Source organism: Peromyscus eremicus, chromosome 8b (genome assembly GCF_949786415.1).
Source record: "Peromyscus eremicus chromosome 8b, PerEre_H2_v1, whole genome shotgun sequence".
Classification (NCBI taxonomy): Eukaryota; Metazoa; Chordata; class Mammalia; order Rodentia; family Cricetidae; genus Peromyscus; species Peromyscus eremicus.
In genome coordinates this window covers 35,784,959-35,802,757 of record NC_081424.1, presented here as the reverse complement: position 1 = coordinate 35,802,757, position 17,799 = coordinate 35,784,959, and the positions used below count along the sequence as shown (strand labels likewise).

General features: G+C 41.3%; 1 protein-coding gene across 8 annotated transcripts in view; it reads left to right on the top strand.

Moving 5' to 3' along the window:
* The first annotated feature begins 4,624 nt into the window (after nucleotides 1-4,624).
* Nucleotides 4,625-17,799, top strand: part of Bclaf1 (BCL2 associated transcription factor 1) — a 34,865-nt gene continuing 21,690 nt past the window's right edge. For 2 of the 8 annotated variants that reach the window (XR_009381016.1, XR_009381017.1), the window contains exons 1-3: nucleotides 4,625-4,826; nucleotides 13,100-13,160; nucleotides 16,985-17,098. Coding sequence is in view for 6 of the 8 variants with exons in the window: in XM_059272681.1 (XP_059128664.1) it covers nucleotides 16,995-17,098 (104 nt within the window). In the remaining 2 variants the exon portion in view is untranslated. Of the gene's footprint in view, nucleotides 4,827-5,470; nucleotides 5,490-13,099; nucleotides 13,161-16,984; nucleotides 17,099-17,799 lie in introns of those variants that run through there. The other 6 variants (XM_059272681.1, XM_059272680.1, XM_059272679.1 and 3 more) reach the window with 4 other exon arrangements.

Here is a 17,799-nt window from a genome sequence, read left to right as displayed (position 1 = left end):
TCTGCCCACTACAGTGCTGGGGTCACAGGCTTGCACAAGACCGTGTCCCACTTTTTATGTGGGTCTTGGAGATTTGAACTCGGGTCCTCAAACTTATGCAGCAAGTGCTCTTATCCAGTGAGCCATCCCCCCAGCCTTGCCTTTTAAAAAATATATTAAGCTGGATGGTGGTGGTGCATTCTTTAATCCCAGCACTTGGGAGGCAGAGGCAGGAGGATCTCTGTGAGTTCCAGGCCAGCCTGATCTATAGAGCACCTTTGAGTTTCAAAAGCAAAAATACTTTGTTCTGTTTTGTAACCCTCTTGTGATGGCCATTCTTGGTTGTCAACTTGACTACCTCTGCAATTAACTAAAATTAAAAAATGGAGGGCACACCAGTGAGGGATTTTTACTTAATTTGAAGTACGAAGATCCACTTCTAATCTGGATCTTGATGTAGAAAGACACACGCCTTTAATTCAGATCTTGAAGCAAGAAGACACACCTTTAATGTGGTCCCCGTCTCCTGCTGGAAGCCTATATAAGAGCCTGCTTGCCCTTGTCTTGCTAGCAAGCCCATTCCTTTCCTGGCATTAGAGCCTTCTTCAGGATCTACTGAAGACCAGCTTGTAGCATGAATTGTTAGAAGGCCTTATTAATAAAAACAAACCCAAGGCCAGTTATTGGGGTGAGTGCTGGAAGATCAGAGAAGCAGAATAAGCCACAGCTTCACCTCGCCAATTCCTCTGCTGATCCTGTTTCCTCAGACTGGAAGCCTCTGAGTCCTCATCCAGAATGAATCTCACCTGAACTGCTACTCAAAAGCCTAAGAGCTTAACCAGCCTAGTTCCTGGTCCTCACGCCTTATATACCTTTTTGCTTCCTGCCATCATTTCCTGGGATCAAAGGTGTGAGTCATCATGCCTGGCTGTTTCTAGTGTGGCTTTGAACTCCCAGAGATCCGGATGGATCTCTGCCTCCAGAATGCTAGGATTAAAGGTGTGTGTGCCACCATTTCTGGCCTCTATGTCTATCTAGCAGCTGTTCTGTTCTCTGACCACAGATGAGTTTATTAAGGTGCACAATATATTGGGGAACACAATATCACCACATTTCCCCTTTTTTGTCTAAAATTTTAAAAAAGCTTATAACTAATACAAGAAAACTGTATCAAATAAATATATACAATATATATAGTCAAGAATTACATTAACAATGTCTAGTCCATTAACATTTGACAGATTCAGACAAAAAAACTCCATTATATACATTAACAATGTCCAGTCTATTATCATTTGACAAATTCAGATAAAAATTTTCATCACTTATCCTATTTAAAACAAGTAGTTCCTTTTTAAAAGTAGATTCAATAATCTTCCTTTTTATCTTATCATATTCATATTCTCTTTTTTTAGTAGATCCCAAAATCTACCTTTTATCTTATCATTATCCCCAATATATTGTGCACCTTAATAAACTCATCTGGAAACAGCCAGGTATGGTGACTCACACCTTTAATCCCAGGAAGTGACGGCAGAAAGGTATACAAGGCGTGAGGATCAGGAACTAGAGCTGGTTAAGCTTTTAGGCTTTTGGGTAGCAGTTCAGCTGAGATTCATTCTGGATGAGGACTCAGAAGCTTCCAGTCTGAGGAAACAGGATCAGCTGAGGAATTGGCGAGGTGAGGCTATGGCTTATTCTGCTTCTCTGATCTTCCAGCATTCTGGAATAACTGAATAACCCCAATAACCGGCCTTGGGTTTGTTTTTATTAATAAGACTCTTTAAGATTCATGCTATACCAGCTAAGACATCCAGCCTCATGGACTGAGCAACTTCTGGATTCTTAGACTTTCTGTTCATTGCCAACCATTGTTGGATTAGCTGGACCGTAAGTCATTCTTATAGACCCCCTTTCTCTATATATTCATTCTATAAATTCTGCTACTGTAGAAAATCCTAGTTCACCTCTAACACCTACATAATAGGTTTCAGTAATCACTGGTTCTCAGGTGTGTATGCTGACCCCTACAGATTCTGTCTCTCTGTAGAGACTGATACCTGCCCATCTCTGCTAGAGATTAAATCTAGGGACAGAACATGCTGGGCAAGTGCTCTACCACTGACTCATATTCCTAGGCCAATCGTCTTTTAAAATAACAGGATTATTCTCATAAGGTCAATCTTGAGTTGTATATTTTAAGAAAAATTATTGGGGTTTGTTAGTATCAATGGTGACTTCATAGAGTAGGCCAAATTCTTTTTTTTTTTTTTTTTTTTTTGAGACAGTCTCATGGAACTCAAATTAGCTACAAAGCTGCTGTGTAGCTGATGATAAGCAGACACCATAAAGTTCATTAATCTATTAGTCATAAAATATTATCGCAGCATTCTTTTGAATATTAGTAAAGTTGCCAACTTTACAATCTGTATTTCTTCTGGGAATAATTTTCTATTTTTATGAAATGCTCACTTATGAAATTCTCATTTGGATTTTTTCCTCCTATGCTGTTTTCAATTTTTTTTTTTTTGGTATTGTAACAGAAAGCAACGGATTGATTACAAAGAATCGAGCGATAATAGTGACATTTCAGGTTTTGAAAAATAAAATCAAACACTAGAATGTCTAAATTAGTATCTAAACAAGAACCTGAAGCTTGGTTAAAAAAAAGTTATTAGATATCAAATGGATCTAATTCATCCTTTATTTCTTTAAAATATGGTTTTTTTGTGTGTGTGTGTGTGTGTGTGCGCGCCTAAGTGTATAGTGTGTATGGTATGTGCTACAGCTCCCTGTAGAGTTCAAAGGACAACCTTAAGGAATCTGTTCTCTCCTTCTGTTGTGGGGTAGTCACCAGAGAAGACTGCTCAGACATGGCTTTAAGGCAACAGAAAGTCATTTATTAGCTGGCTGGTGACTACACTGGGTGTTCAGGATCCCAGTGTAGGCCCAAGCATTTCTCAGGAGGAGCTTTGAAGCACAAAAACCATGTCCTGGGTTGACATACTTTAGTTAACAAGATAAGTTAGCCAGAAGAGGAACTACAGAGGCCAAAAAGCAAGGTTAGTACATTTAGAGACTTTCCCAGAACTATGGACTTTGATGGATGAGGCCTTTGTTTTAGTTTTGGCAAGTGGTGCTGTCTACAGGCTGAGGTTTACAGCCGGAATGGCACTTCCACCATGGGAGTCAGTTGTGCTAAGGTCTGGGGCCTTGTTACACTTCTACCATGTGAGTGCCAGGGACTGAACTCAAGTTATATCAGGATTGGCAGCAAGTTCCTTTACTGGCTGAGCCCTGTACAAGGCCTCAATTCATTTATTTGTTCCGATGTCTTTCTTCATTCTTTGGTAGTACATTGATTTATTTAAAATCAAAGTTAGGGTTGGAAGGTGTCCTTCTGTGGTAAGGCAATTGCATTGCGTGCACCAGGAAGGCCCTCGGTTCAAGGCCCCCCCCCTCACCCCCCCTCCTAAAAAAAATTATAGTGCCTCAGATGAAAAGATGACTTTTCAACATATTTATAACAGAACTGCAGAGGACTTGTAGCTGCAAAGTGATCAGATTTTAGTGTTTTGAATAGATTAAGACCTATTAGCATTCATTGTCTCAATATAAAAGTTGTGCTGTCAACGGTTAGGGCTTTTGTTGGTTTCATTTAAATACAGTTCGCCTACTTGACAAATACTTTCTGAGCTCCTACTTGCTAAATGCTTTGCTCCCATCAGAGTCCAGCATACGCCACGATCGCAGCTCTCACTGCTTGAGAATGGGAGCCGGATGAGAAGCAGATTGCTCAATTAAAACACACCGGAAACCAGGATTCGTTCCAATAAAGTCAGGTACTCCGACTTTTGGCTGGCATTTCGGATTGTGAGCAGGGACTGCCCTGAGCAGGCACAAATATCAAAATCAAACTCTAATGCGGAATTTAAGTGACAGGTTGCTAATTACAACCCTGAAATCCTTCAATCCATTTAACGTAGTCCTAAAACATCAAAGCAGTAACGGTTTTAGTCCCTCACGTAGCCCAGCTTTGAAAAGAATAGCAAGTACACGCGCTCAAGGTCTTTTTCTTTGTAATTTGTTTCCAATCAACCCGGGCTCGCCTATTTACAATCAGATTCACGATTCTGGCGGATCGAGTCACGGTGTGCGGTTTCCGGGTCGGCACAGACTTTAAGGCTTCGCGTCCACCTTGAGAAAGCCCCAGGGGCCAGGCTTTGGCGTCTGGCAAGTTAGGAACCATCCCATGACGCAATCGCCCGGACGGCCTGAGCCTGTCCCCGGAGCCGCCCGGACGCCGAGTTAATACGATGCGACTCCGGAGACAGCCGAAGGCGTCCGGTTTTCCAACTACGGGTGCATTTAGCCCTTTAACAGTCTGGGAAACGCGGCGGGCGCTTCCGGGTCTGCGTGGGCCTGCCGGCCTTCTCCTGCCGCTGGCGTGCTCTGGAGAGGCGTCTCAGAATGCCCCAGGCCAGCTCACCGCTCTAGGAGCTCCTCCGAACGAGGCCGGGTCCCCGGCGGAGACGTAGCTCGGACGCAGGCGCCGCCAGGCGCCACCGACACGTCCTCGCGCGAGATCGGCCCCGCGACTTCCCAGAAAGCCCCGGGGCACCCTCTCCACCGCGGTTGCCGAGCCGCGCCTGGGCGGAAGGGTGGGCGGGGCCTGCCGCGATACTTAGCGGCCCCCGAAGGGCCACGCCCCAAGCCGGAAGTGACGGAGCCGAGCTAGCGCGTCGAGGCTCCCTCTATGGTTTTCGTCTCCTCCTGGAGTCGGGAAATGGCCGCTGTGTAGTTCACCACGGAGAGGAAATCCCGAAACTCGTGCTTCGGCGTGTCAGGTAGGCCTTGCGCTGCGTTCGGAGCGACTCAGAAGAGCCGCGGAGAGAGGCGGGTTGGGGATTGATAACTCTTTTTTTTTTTTTCCGTGCGTGGCGACGGATCGGCGGCGAGAAGACGCTGGGAGACCCTGTGCCGTTATTTGTGCGTTTCATCTTCATCATCCGTTCTTGGGTGTCTTTTTATTTTATTACTTTTAATATTTTTTTTTTTTTTTTTTAGCGGCGCCACGGGCCGCAGAGGTGGGGGGATGGGGAGCTGTGCGAGCCGCGGGCAGGGCTGCGAACCTGGCTCGGGTCCGGAGACCGTGCGCGGCCTTCCCCGTGCGCGTGCGCAGACTCCCTTGCCTTTCCCTTCCCCCCCCCTTTCCGCCCGGGACTCCTGCGCGCGCCCGACCCGGGGTTCTGCGCAGGCGTGCTTTTTTTTTTTTTTTTCCCCTTTCTTTTCCTGCCTATGGCAACGCGGCCGCGTGTGTTCGCTTGGGTGCCGGCTTGTCGTTGGCCTTGGGAGGGCGTGGCGTGGGGAGGGGAGGGGGAGGAGGTGCCTTTTCTTCCTGGCCTGGCTTCCGGGGCTTGGATAAAATAACGGTGACCTGCGAGAAAGTTAAGCGGGCGGATCAACCACTTTTCTGCGTTGCGATCAAGCTGCCTTTCCTCGCCTCTAGGGTGGGTACATGTCAGTGTAGGCCCGGTGGAAGTTAGCAGATCGAGGAGGCTTCCGCTCTGTTGTTTGTAACCGACCGCCCAGCACCTGGGTGTTGGCGGGAAAGTTTTTTTTTTTTCCACGGTGAATCGTTTTGGTTTCCTAGCAACTCACTCTGTTTGGGACAATCGTTCACTTTTGACTGTAGCAGTCGGTGCCCAGTTAGTGTTTTCGAGAGTGAAATTTGGGTCCTAACGGGTGCGTGTAGGAAGGGCCCATTCTCCAGTAATAACAAGCGCTGACGTGCCTTTTTGGTAAGAGTTGGCACGCCTTAGAAATTTACTCGGGACATTGGCAGCGGTGATTGGTGGGGTAAACGGGTGAGGAAGAAGTTGAGGTTATAACTCTGTGGCCCAGTGCTGACCTCGAACTCGCAGCTAATCTGCTTTAGCTTCGGGAGAGGTGGGGTAACAGTTTTGTGTCACTACTTCGGGTCCCTGTTGAGTTTTAAGATTTTTTTTTTTCCTTGACCTGAGGAGTGGCCAGAATATTGGATCTATGTATTCCAAACTGGCCCTTATGAGCCCAAGTGGCTTCGAACTATGGGTTCTTTATGTGTTTGGGTTATAGACGTTCAACACAATGCCCAGCATTTTAGGTTTATCAGGTCATATTCGAGGATCAGGCCTAAGTGGTGGTGGCGCAAGCCCTTAATCCCAGCATTAATCCCAGCATTTGGGAAGCAGAGGCAGGCGGATCTCTTTGAGTTCGACGCCAGCCTGGTCTACAGAGTGAGTTCCAGGACTGCTAGGACTGTTACACAGAAAAAACCCTTATCAAAAAACCAAAATTCGGGGATACTATGTAATTTTTATTTTTGTTAGAGTTGAAAAAGACAAATTGAAAGCAAATGCAGCTAGAACTGATGAAAACCATTAGTCACTTCAGACTTACACTCTGTTGCCACAGATACTTGTTTTATATTAAAAGGGAAACGCTGAAGAAAGTTTCTTGTCTTCACTGAATTTGCATTCTAGATAGCTCTAATTAGTTGGTACTGTTAGGCGATGAAGGACCTATACATAGAAAAGACTTAGAAGTTTATTTGCATTTTTGTGTCGTCCTAACCAAATTCAGGGTATCGTGATGGAAAGAGTGTCCTTACCTAGTTCATACAAACAGCTGAGATTTCATCTGTGTTGGAATAACAGGCTTGAGCTACTACCAAACGCAGTTACCGTGTGGGAATCAAACCCTGGGCTCTGCATGCTGGAAAGCTCTGTCGACAGAGCCCACTCTCCATCCCTAGAGCTGACCTTATCTTTGTAAACAATTTTAGGACTTGACAGCCGGTTTGGTGAAAGTACTGCTCAGTGATAGCCTTGCATCTAGTTGAATTTATTGAACAGCTTATATGGGGAGCAAACTAAGCTGCATTAGATTATCTGTGGTGTAAAAGAAGGATCGTTGGATTGGGAATGCAGGACCTGCGTTTGAAATCATTAGTTGAACACTATGCACTAGCTGAAATCTGCTGTGTAACTTTGATTTTTTTTTTTTTTTTTTTTTTTGGTTTTTCGAGACAGGGTTTCTCTGTGTAACTTTGTGCCTTTCCTGGAACTCACTTGGTAGCCCAGGCTGGCCTCGAACTCACAGAGATCCACCTGCCTCTGCCTCCCGAGTGCTGGGATTAAAGGCGTGCGCCACCACCGCCCAGCAACTTTGATTTGTTAATAAGAGAATCCAGACCATTGTATCTCTGGGTAGTAATTGTAAGTGGTTGGAGTATATGGTATCTAGCTTCTTAAACATTCTTTGGTTTTTTTTTTTTTTGGTTTTTCGTGACAGGGTTTCTCTGTGTAGCTTTGCGCCTTTCCTGGAACTCGCTTTGTAGACTAGGCTGGCCTCGAACTCACAGAGATCCGCCTGGCTCTGCCTCCCACCCACCGCCAGGCTAAACATTCTTAAAAATACTAATGAATATTACCTATGAGTCATAATCATTTAATATTTTTGACTCTTGATTTTTGAAAATCAGTTTGACCATGAACTTCATAAATAACAGTACTAACCTACATTCATTTAATGTTTTAGCGATTTCTAAAACTTTAATTTGACTTGATCCATTATGTCTCCACTTTCGTAGATGGAGTCCAGAATGGTATAAAACTTAAGACCACATGAGCCAGGGAGTGTGGCACAACTTGGTTTAGAATGCACTGTGGTTCTTAGTTCATGTTTTTAAAAAAATGGGGTGGGGGAGTGTAAGTAGCTGGAACAAACAAACAGTTTGTGACTAACCTGTTTCACTTTTAATTATGGAAAGTGTCTGGTACAAAAGTAAAATAGTGAATCAGGCATGATGACTTGCACCTTTAATCTCAGCCCTTGGGAGTTCAAAGCTAGCTTGGTCTATATATCGAGTTTCAGGACTGTTGGGGCTACACAGAGAGACCCTGTCTCAAAAATCAAACAAAAAAGTAAGATAAACTCCCATGTTCTGGTTGGTTATGCTTACTAATTTTTAGAATTTTGTGTTTTGTTTAATATTTTTTGTCCATTCTATGAAGCATTTTAAAATTCCAAACATTTTATTAAGTGTTTCTGGAATGAATTTATTAGAATACTTGTTAATGCTGTATTGAAAACAGAGGAGTACTCTTAAATAGATGAGTTGTTTGAAGTAAATTTATGGATAGCCTGCAGAAAACCTGTAACAAGCAAGGCTAACCGGTAATTATAACTAATGCCTGAGCATACACCATGTGCCAGTCAGTTACTTTAGCTTTTTCTCTTTATTATTTAGCTATAAACTTGTAAATCTTTTTATACTTATAGAAATTAAAACCTGAAAGAGATTAACTTATCTAATGTTGGGTTGTCATTTAATGAGTGAGCCTGTATTTGAACCTAATATACATACATACATACAATGTATTTTCCAGATTTTAAAAGATGTGAAGGGCAGTAATTTGCTTAAACTTGGGCCCTAGTATGTTAAATAGACTTAGCTTAAATATATTTGAAATTAGCTGGTTGCTGGTAGTGCACACCTTTAGTCCCAGCACTCTGGCAGAAGTAGGTGGATTCTGTGAGGTGAGGCCAGCGTGGTCTACAGAACTAGTTCCAGGACATCCAAGGCTACACAAAGAAACTGTCTTGAAAAACAAAAAAGTTTGAAATCACAAGACAAAGAATCTACTTTGAGCAGCTTTATTTTAGATTTTTTAAAAAAATTTTGTTTTGAAACAGGTCTAATTGAATATCCCTGATTATCCTAGAACTTGCATTGTAGACTGAGCTGACCTTGAACTTGCTGAGATGCTTTTGTCTGCCTCCTGAGTGCTGGGACAAGAGACTGGTTTTACAGATTGTGATATTATGCCTGGATCAATGATCAATCGATTGACCTGTCTGTCTGTCTTATCTGTCTATATCTAATCAATCCTTATTTATCTATCTATATCTATCTATCTGTCTATCTCTCTATCTCCCTATCTCTCCATCTCTCTATCTGATAGTCCAGGCTGGTCCTCACCCTGTGGTCCGTCATGCCTCCCAAAGGCTATAATCACAAGACCATGTCACCAAGCTTGATGAACATTTCCTTTAATCACTTGTTTTCTAGCCAATCTTATACATTAAAAAAAAGTTCTAAGACATTTATGGATTTAATTTAATTAAACCAATTAATTTGGTTTGTTGAGACAGGGTTTCTCTGTGTAGCCCTGGCTGTCCTGGAACTCACTCTGTAGACTAGGCTGGCCTCGAACTCTGCCTGTCTCTACCTCCCAAGTGCTGGGATTAAGTCTGTGCTGCTGCCGCCACCACTACCGCCACCAGCAGGCATGACTTCATGTTTAAAGACAAAACTTTCTTCTGAGTTCCTTACTGTGATGAACTAAAGATTCATGAGGCAACTTGTTCTCTGTTTCAATTGGAGTCTTTCAATAGGCAGCCTTGGTTAGAAGTAGAGGGAAGTTTGGCAGTTGAAAATTTGGTGCTTGAGTTTTAGCCCCGTAAAGACACCAGTTAGTGCAGTGACCAGAACACAGACTTTGAGGTCTGGAATTCAGTCAGGCTCTGACTGTCTATAGTCTGTGACTGTGTACCCGAAAACCACAAACATCTCTCTTTGTTTTTGTTCCCGACATGTCTTTCTCCCAGATGCTTACGTATCAGACTGTTAGAATTTGGGATCTCCATCAGTTTTTCTTACTTTGATATTCTGTGTACTCCAAACAAATAGTGAATATTGTTAAGTATAATTTGATACTAAATTCTGGACTTGTGTCTTTTCCGCCCTTTGCTACCATCTTTTCTAGATAACTATTATATTTAGCTTTGAACTGTCTAATTTGTCTACTTGTTCTTTCTAGGTTATTATCCTCTGCACGGCAGCACCCAAAAATGTAGATCAGATAATTAGGACTCTCCTCAAACCTCAGCAGCCGTGGAGTGGGGTTGATGGAGGGGCTCAGTTCAGTATAGTGCTTGCTGCAGAAACCTGGGGACCCGAGTTTGGATCTCTAGCACACACCTGAACAGCCAGGCCTGTAATCTAGTATGAGGGAGTGGAGGTAGGAGGGGGCAGAGGCTTGTGAGCCACTTCAGTCCAGAGGGTGATGAGATTCTGTGGAGAACTGATTGGAGAAGACATTCTGATTCCAGCCTCTGGCCTTGCACCTGCATGCATGCACACATGATGCATACATCACACAAGGAAAGAAAACCGTGGAATTACATTGTGTGCTGTGGCCTACTAGAGGCTGTTAAATGTGTTCCATTTCTACATGTCCCTTGACTTAAGACCCGCAACTCTTCATCTCAGTGCTTCAGCTTCATTACCCTTTCTGTTCCGAATAGGTCAAGTTTGGATCTCTGCCTAGAACCTTGTACCTTCGAGGTCTTTGTGCTTTTCTTGTCTTTAGCTTAAATGGTACCTTATTACCTAAGTTCTCCTAATCATTCCTTTAACACATCACCTTCTTTTGCTTTTTTTTCAGCCCTCCGGTGTGGTAATTGTCACCATTTGATGTTCTCTTCCTCCCATCCCCTTGCGTAACTCAGGCTGGCCTGGAATTTAAGATTCTCCTCCCTCTCCATTGCTGAGAGTACACATGTCCAACCCTGGGCATGATAGTCTTTGATACTGACCATTGGATGTCACATATTGTTGGCGTGAATTCATGAATGTATCTGAACAAGCAATATGCTCATTGGTTTCAGCAGTCTGCAGTTCATATTTTTTCCTCAGTTTTCTCTTTTTAGTGTACATTTTCTTGGACCTTAAAAAAGTCATGGCTTGGATTAAAGAAACTTGGCAGTTGATTCTATGAATATACAGATTGAAATTAGCTGTTTGGAAATGTTTAGGCCAAGTGTTAGCTAAAGTTCTTATTTCTAGTGGTGAAATCAGTGATAATGACTTCTAAGTCAGAATAAAGTTTTATGTGTAGTGTGTGGTATGGGCATCTATGAGTATGGCTGTGCACGCCTATGTATGTATGGGTGGGGCTGGGGTGTCTTTCCCTATTGCTCTCAATTTTATTTTCTAAGATAGGTCTCTGATGGAACTTAGAGTTCAGCAGTTCTCTGGGTTGACTTGACAGTGATCTCCTGGGGCTCCTGTCTGCCTCCCAGCTCTCAGCTGACAGGTGTGCATCACCACCATGCTAGCTTTTTACATGGGTGCTGGGATTCAACTCAAGGGAAGTGGTAGCCCAGCAAGGACTTCAAACTTTGCTGCATCGCTCTAACACAGAAACCGATTTAGAAAGTTAACTTTTTCTAGAATCTACTTGGGGATTTCGGTATTTAAAAAACCTAACTTGTACAAACTTTAGAAATATATTTAGTTTTGTGCCAAAGTCCACTTGGGTTTTTGGTTTCACTACTTTCTAAATCTTTCCAGGTGAAGGGCAATGGCTGTTTGCGGGATGCAATTATTGATTGACACATTTAATTGTACTATTTCTTCTTTGTATTTCCAAAATAGCATTTTTAAATTTGATTATTACATAGTAAGATTTATGGATTTTTATTTTAGTATATGTATCTCAAATCTATTTATGTGCTGGCCTCTTAACGACAGTTATATATTCTTTAGTTTAATTTCTGTTCTGGTGCTGGTGGTGGTGCACACCTTTAATCCCAGCACTTGGGAGGCAGAGGCAGGCAGATCTCTGAGTGTCTACAGAGTGAGTTCCAGGATGGCCAGGGCTACACAGAAACTCTGCCTTCAAAAACAAAAACAAACACCCCGCCCCAACAAATACAAAAGAATCTGAGCAATTTCTGTTCTAGTGATTTTGGACCTTTGTTTGAATATAACTGATAATCTCTGTATATTATTCACAAAGTTGGAACCTTTTCAGTATTGATAAGTGTGTGCATAACATTAAATTTACTTCCATAGTAATGGCCAATTAGCTTAGGAGTATTGATTCCCATAGACTGTGTCATTGCTGCCTGTTTCTTAGATGGTTAATCTGATACTTGTGTAAGAATGGTTTTGGCATAAGTTACTGTGGTTGCAGTTGAAGGAATTTTTTAAAATCGGTTTTAGATAATAGGAAGTTTTAAGAAAAGGAGCAGAGCTGGGCTGTGGTGGTACACACCATTAATCCTAGCACTCAAGATGCAGAGGCAGGAGAATGAGTTCCAGGACAGCCAACACTACACAGAGAAGCCCTGTCTTGAAAAGCAAAAAAAAAAAAACCCAAAAAACCCAAAAAAAACAAAAAGAAAATAAGCAGAGCTGTTGTAGATATTAGAAAAATATAGCATTATGACTATTAACTTCAGGCTGCTTACATGTTTTGTTTTCATATGTGAAGATGATTTTGAGATTTTTCTGATGCAGTGACATTTGTTCCCTAAAGGTCAGGTGGCTACAATTAGAAATAGCTATCAGTTACATGATACTTTGCTGCATTATGTCTAGAAAGATTTGGTTTTGACGGTTGTGTAGGATCTCATGTAGCCTAGGAGCTTGGAACTCACTATATAGCTGAGGATGAACTTAAACCTACTCTCTTGCCTTCTTGCCCTAATTTGTGGATTGTAGGTGTTACTGTTGTTGGTCAAATTATTTTATGTTTTGTCTACATTTAGGTCTGCGCCAGGTTTGTGTTTGGTGCTTTTGGAGGCCAGAAGAGGGTGCAGATCCCTTGAAACTGGTTGCAGGTGGTTATGAACCACCCTCTGGGTTCTGGGAATTGAACAGTAGTCCTCTGGAATAGCAGCCAGTGCTCTTAACCAATGAGCCATATTCTCTGGCCTCTTTTGTCACAAAGCTAACATAGGCTGTACTCCATAGCTCAGGCTAACCTCAGAATCACCATCCTTCTGCTTAGCTTTGCAAGTGCTAGCATTATTTCCCAGCATGACCAGCTTAGGTAAATTGTTATGATAAAAGTTTACTGTTTCCTAAGTCAGGCAAGGTGCATGCCTGTATTTTAGTACTCAAGAGGCCAGAGTGGAGGTTTGGGCTACATAATTTATTGCTAGTCCTAATATATGTATTATAAGTAGTACATATCTAGCTTACCATAAACTCAAACTCCGTTTTAAAAAAATCTTTGCTAGGAATTTGAATTTAGAGTTTAATTTCCCGTAACATTCTCTACAGGAAGAATTTTGGCAGTATCTTAGAGACATCACTGACTTCTGGATCCTGCATAAAGCCCAAGGTAAATGACATTCATGTTCTATAGGTTTTACTTTTGACTTACTTGAGAAAATTGGCTGCCAACCTGAATCAGATGAAGTGATTCAGAGTGTTGCAAACTGGCCTTGGAGATGGAGCTCAAGAAGTAGGGTACTTGCCTAATACGACAAGGCCCTAGGTCTAGCCCCTAGTACTACCAAACAAAGTTGCCTGGAACATTTTTTCTTTTTGGGGGTGGGGTGGGGGTGTTTTCTGTAAACTCAGATTTTGAGTTAGTTTTAGGAAACTGTTCTTTTCATTTCTCCATTGTGTATTAGCTTTTTCCACTTCTATAAATGTGTTCCCTAAGACTCAGGACACAAAATGCCATTTAAAAACAAAAGGAAACCACCACCACCCCTTGGTTTTTGAGACAGTCTTGTTCTGTAGCCCTGATGGATACCCAGTGCTGCGATGACACTCCTTTCTCATCATCCTCAGGTCAAAACCTTTCCATTTTTTATTTTGGGTTTTTTTGAGACAGGGTCGCTCCCCCCTCCCCCCAGTTCTGGCTGGCCTAGAGCTCACTATGTAGGCCAGGCTAGCTTTGAACTCACAGAGATCAACCTTCCTTGCCTCCCAAGTATTGGGTTAAAGGCCTGTGCCCCCATGTTTGGCTCAACTTATTATCTTCCATAATGTACTCTAGTATTGTTTTATAATAGCAAACTCTAAATAAATAAGTGCCCTCAGAATTATTTAATGAGAGTTAAGATTTAAATATAGGAGAGTTACAGGCTCTTACAAGATTAGTAAATTGAGTTTTATGGATATGATTACTTATGTTGCCTAATAAGTTAGAAATTTGGGAAGTTAGCTGGGCGGTGGCGGTGCACGCACTTGGGAGGCAGGCCAGGCGGATCTCTGTGAGTTCGAGGCCAGCATGGTGTACAGAGTGAGATCCAGGACAGGCACTAAAACTACACAGAAACCCTGTCTCAAAAAACTAAAAAAAGAAAAAAAAGAAAAAAAGAAATTTGGAAAGTTATACAATTGGCACTTGACTAACGTTGAACTTGAGGCTGGTGAGATAAGATGACTTAGCAGTAAAACACTTGCTGTGGAAGCCTGACAATTTCAATTCAACCCACTGAATGGAGCAAGAAGAGAGCAACTCTTTATAAACTTCATAAAGTTGTCTGATTTTCACGTGTAGACTGTGGCATTTTTGCATCTACACACACATATTGTATACCCACACTAAAACAATAAATAGAGGCTGGAGAGATGGCTCAGCAGTTAAAAGTACTTACTGCTTGCTCTTCCAGAGGACATGGGTTCAGTTTCCAGCACCCACATAGTACCTCACAACTACCTGTGACTCTAGTTTTGGAAGACCTGACACCTTCCAGCCTCAGTGGGTACCAGGCATGTATGATACCACATATGAAGGCAAATCATCCATACACATAGAACAAAAATTTAAGTAAATGAACTTAGTTTTCCGTTTGTTCCACCCCCTCTTAAGTGCTGGGAAACAAACCCCATACCTTATGCATGCGAAGCAATTACATGCTCAGTTCTTATTTTTATTTTACTCTAAGGATTGAACCTAGAACCTAATGCTTGCTAAGCAAGTACTCTACTACAGAGCTCTATGTATCATTAACCCTCTTCTCTCCTTTTCTTCTCCTTTTCTGGGCTTGCTAAGTAGCCCAGGCTGGTGTTGAACTCACATTATCCTGGTTAGGCTCTGAACTTGAGATCCTTTCCCTTCAGCCTTCTCAGTAGCTGAGAGTGCAGGTCTGCCACCTGGCCGAGAGTTAGTTACATGGATGGCTTAAAAACTTCGTAGCAGGCCGGGTGGTGGTGGCGGCGCACGCCTTTAATCCCAGCACTTGGAAGGCAGAGCCAGGCGGATCTCTGTGAGTTCGAGGCCAGCCTGGGCTACCAAGTGAGTTCCAGGAGAGGCGCAAAGCTACACAGAGAAACCCTGTCTCAAAAAAAAAAAAAAAAAAACAAAAACCAAAAAAAAAAATTTGTAGCAGTTTGAAAAGATGTGTAGACCCTGTGGTTTAGAAATAATTGAAAAAAAAAATGGAAAAACTTACTTGCATGTAAATGCTTAGATAATTCTTTATCACTATAAAATATATGCAAGTTAAGATTTATGACAATAATGCACAGGTTCATTTGCTTTTGAAAAATATAAACAAATACAGATGGGCGATGGTGGCACATGCCTTTAAAGCCCAGCACTAGGGAGGCAGAAGCAGGTAGATCTCTGAGTTCGAGGCTAGTCTGGTCTACAGGCGAGTTCCAGGACAACCAGGGCAACACAGAGAAACCCAGTCTTAAACACACACACACACACACACACACACACACACACACAAATAAATACAAAGACGCAGCATTAAATAGTGACTTTATTAACTCTAGTACATACTATAATGATTTCATAGCTACTTTGTTGCTGTTGTACACTATAATACTGATATCTTCATGTGAGCAGCTTCAATAAATTTTCTGTTGCATTTTTATGCAGCATACAACATGTAACTAAACAGTAAGCTATTAGTATTTAAGTTCTGGAGCAGTCAGAGGTTGATTGTATTTGGAAGCTTGACTACCTGGGGGTTAGTGTCTATGATGTCTGTTTAGGGTTCAACTTATATGGCAAAAAATAAATTTAAAAGCCTAAGACTATATACATATATATGTATGTATGTATGTATGTATTTGCGTGTGTGTGTTTCCTTCTGAATCATTGAAAAATTAAAATAGTGACATTTGTACATGCAATGATTTCACTTTTTTTTTAAGGAAAAGCACATTTTATAAATCAGTACTGCCACTGATTTCTGTATCTAGTGAGGTCTGATTCTATCAGTGCTTAGAAAAATTAAGATTCTAGTGCCTGACTTTCCTTGTTTTTACTCACTTGGTTTTTCGAGACAGGGTTTCTCTTTAACAGTCCTGACTGTCCCGGAACTCAAAAGAGATCCACCTACCTTTCCCTCCCAAGTGCTGGGATTAAAGGCATGGGCCACTACCACCAAGCCTTTGTTTCTCAAAAAGAAAGAAAGAAAGAAAAAAAAACATTCCCACAAAAACACAAATCTAAATAAATAAGCAAAAGACTATTAAAACAAAAAAATAGCCAAACAAAGCAAAATGAGACAAAAAGTCTACACTGTAGACTCTGCAGAAATACCCTTGAGTTCATTTTGTGTTGGTCAAGTATTCTCTGGGTATGCCCTGAAGTTGATTAATACACCCATTGAGACTCCTTTGGAGAAAATTGATTTTTCCTGTGCTTGGCGGTGTCAGTTGTAGATAGCTTCTTGGTTAGGGGTGGGACCCTGTATCCACTTCCCTTCTTAATGCTGCCCTGCCCATCTTAGACAGTGTTCTTAACTACTAAGCCATCTCTCTAGCCTGTATTGTGACATTTGTATGTTCTATTTTCAGGTTTCTTTTCTGCAATACTCATATAATTTTATTTTTTTACAGGTGATGTAGGTAGGCCTTTGTATTGAGTATGGAAAAACATGTAACACTACTGTTCACTGATGCTGCGCTTTCTGACTTCCATAGTTATTGTCTTTGGATTGAGGCACATAGGTGTTTAGTTCATAGAAATATTTTATCTTGAGTATATAGTATATAGTATCTGTTATGCAAGTGAAAACTTTTATTTAGGGATAATATACCTGTTTTATAAATAAGTATTCATTTGAAAACAGTAATGATTGAAAAAATGCAGGTGGCATCAGGAAAGAAATATCAAAATATCTTTATCTGTATTGATTTAACCTATTTCCCTTTCATTTGATTTAACCCTTTTCCTTTTCATTTGATTAGGAGAAAAGAAATGGGCCGCTCCAATTCTAGATCGCATTCTTCAAGATCAAAGTCTAGATCACAATCTAGTTCTAGATCAAGATCAAGATCACATTCTAGAAAGAAGAGATACAGGTGAATTAATGTGTTTCTGGTGCTTTGATTAATGAAATAGTGGCTACTAATACAGTATATAGTGCTAACTCCATTAATGTATTTCATTCTCAGTAAAACTCCATGGATTGGATTTGTTATCCTCATTTAGAATTGAAATTGAGAATTGTCCAAGTTGTAACACAGTTATCAACTGTGACTCAAGACCTGAGAGTCTTACTGTACTGTGCTAATACATGATGAGCTTCTTTATATTTTTCGATATTAAGAGATGAACTGGATATTTTAAGAATTCTTTGGCACTGAATCATAATTATTGTTTTCTCATTTTCCCTTTCTGAGTCTATTTTTTTAAAGGATGATTTCCTTTTTCTGTTGTTTAAAAATGATTCATTTTTCTTCAGATAATAATATCCATAGCACAGAAAGGAGCCTATTGAGAATTGATACTAGTTCGTAATTTTTCTGTTTTAAATAATCAGCTTTGCTGAATATCAGTGGCATTTCACTGTATATAATTCCATTTTCCTTATTAGCAATTGATGGTGCCATTTAAATTTCTTTTACACTATGACCTTTAGTGTCAGCCTAGTTGTGTTATATAATCTTCCGTTGTATATATTGATATTCTCTCTCATATTTCCTATGCCTACTTTCCCAAGGCCTATTATAATTGTACTGTCATTGTTTACTTTGGACACAAGCTTTAAACATGCCAGAAA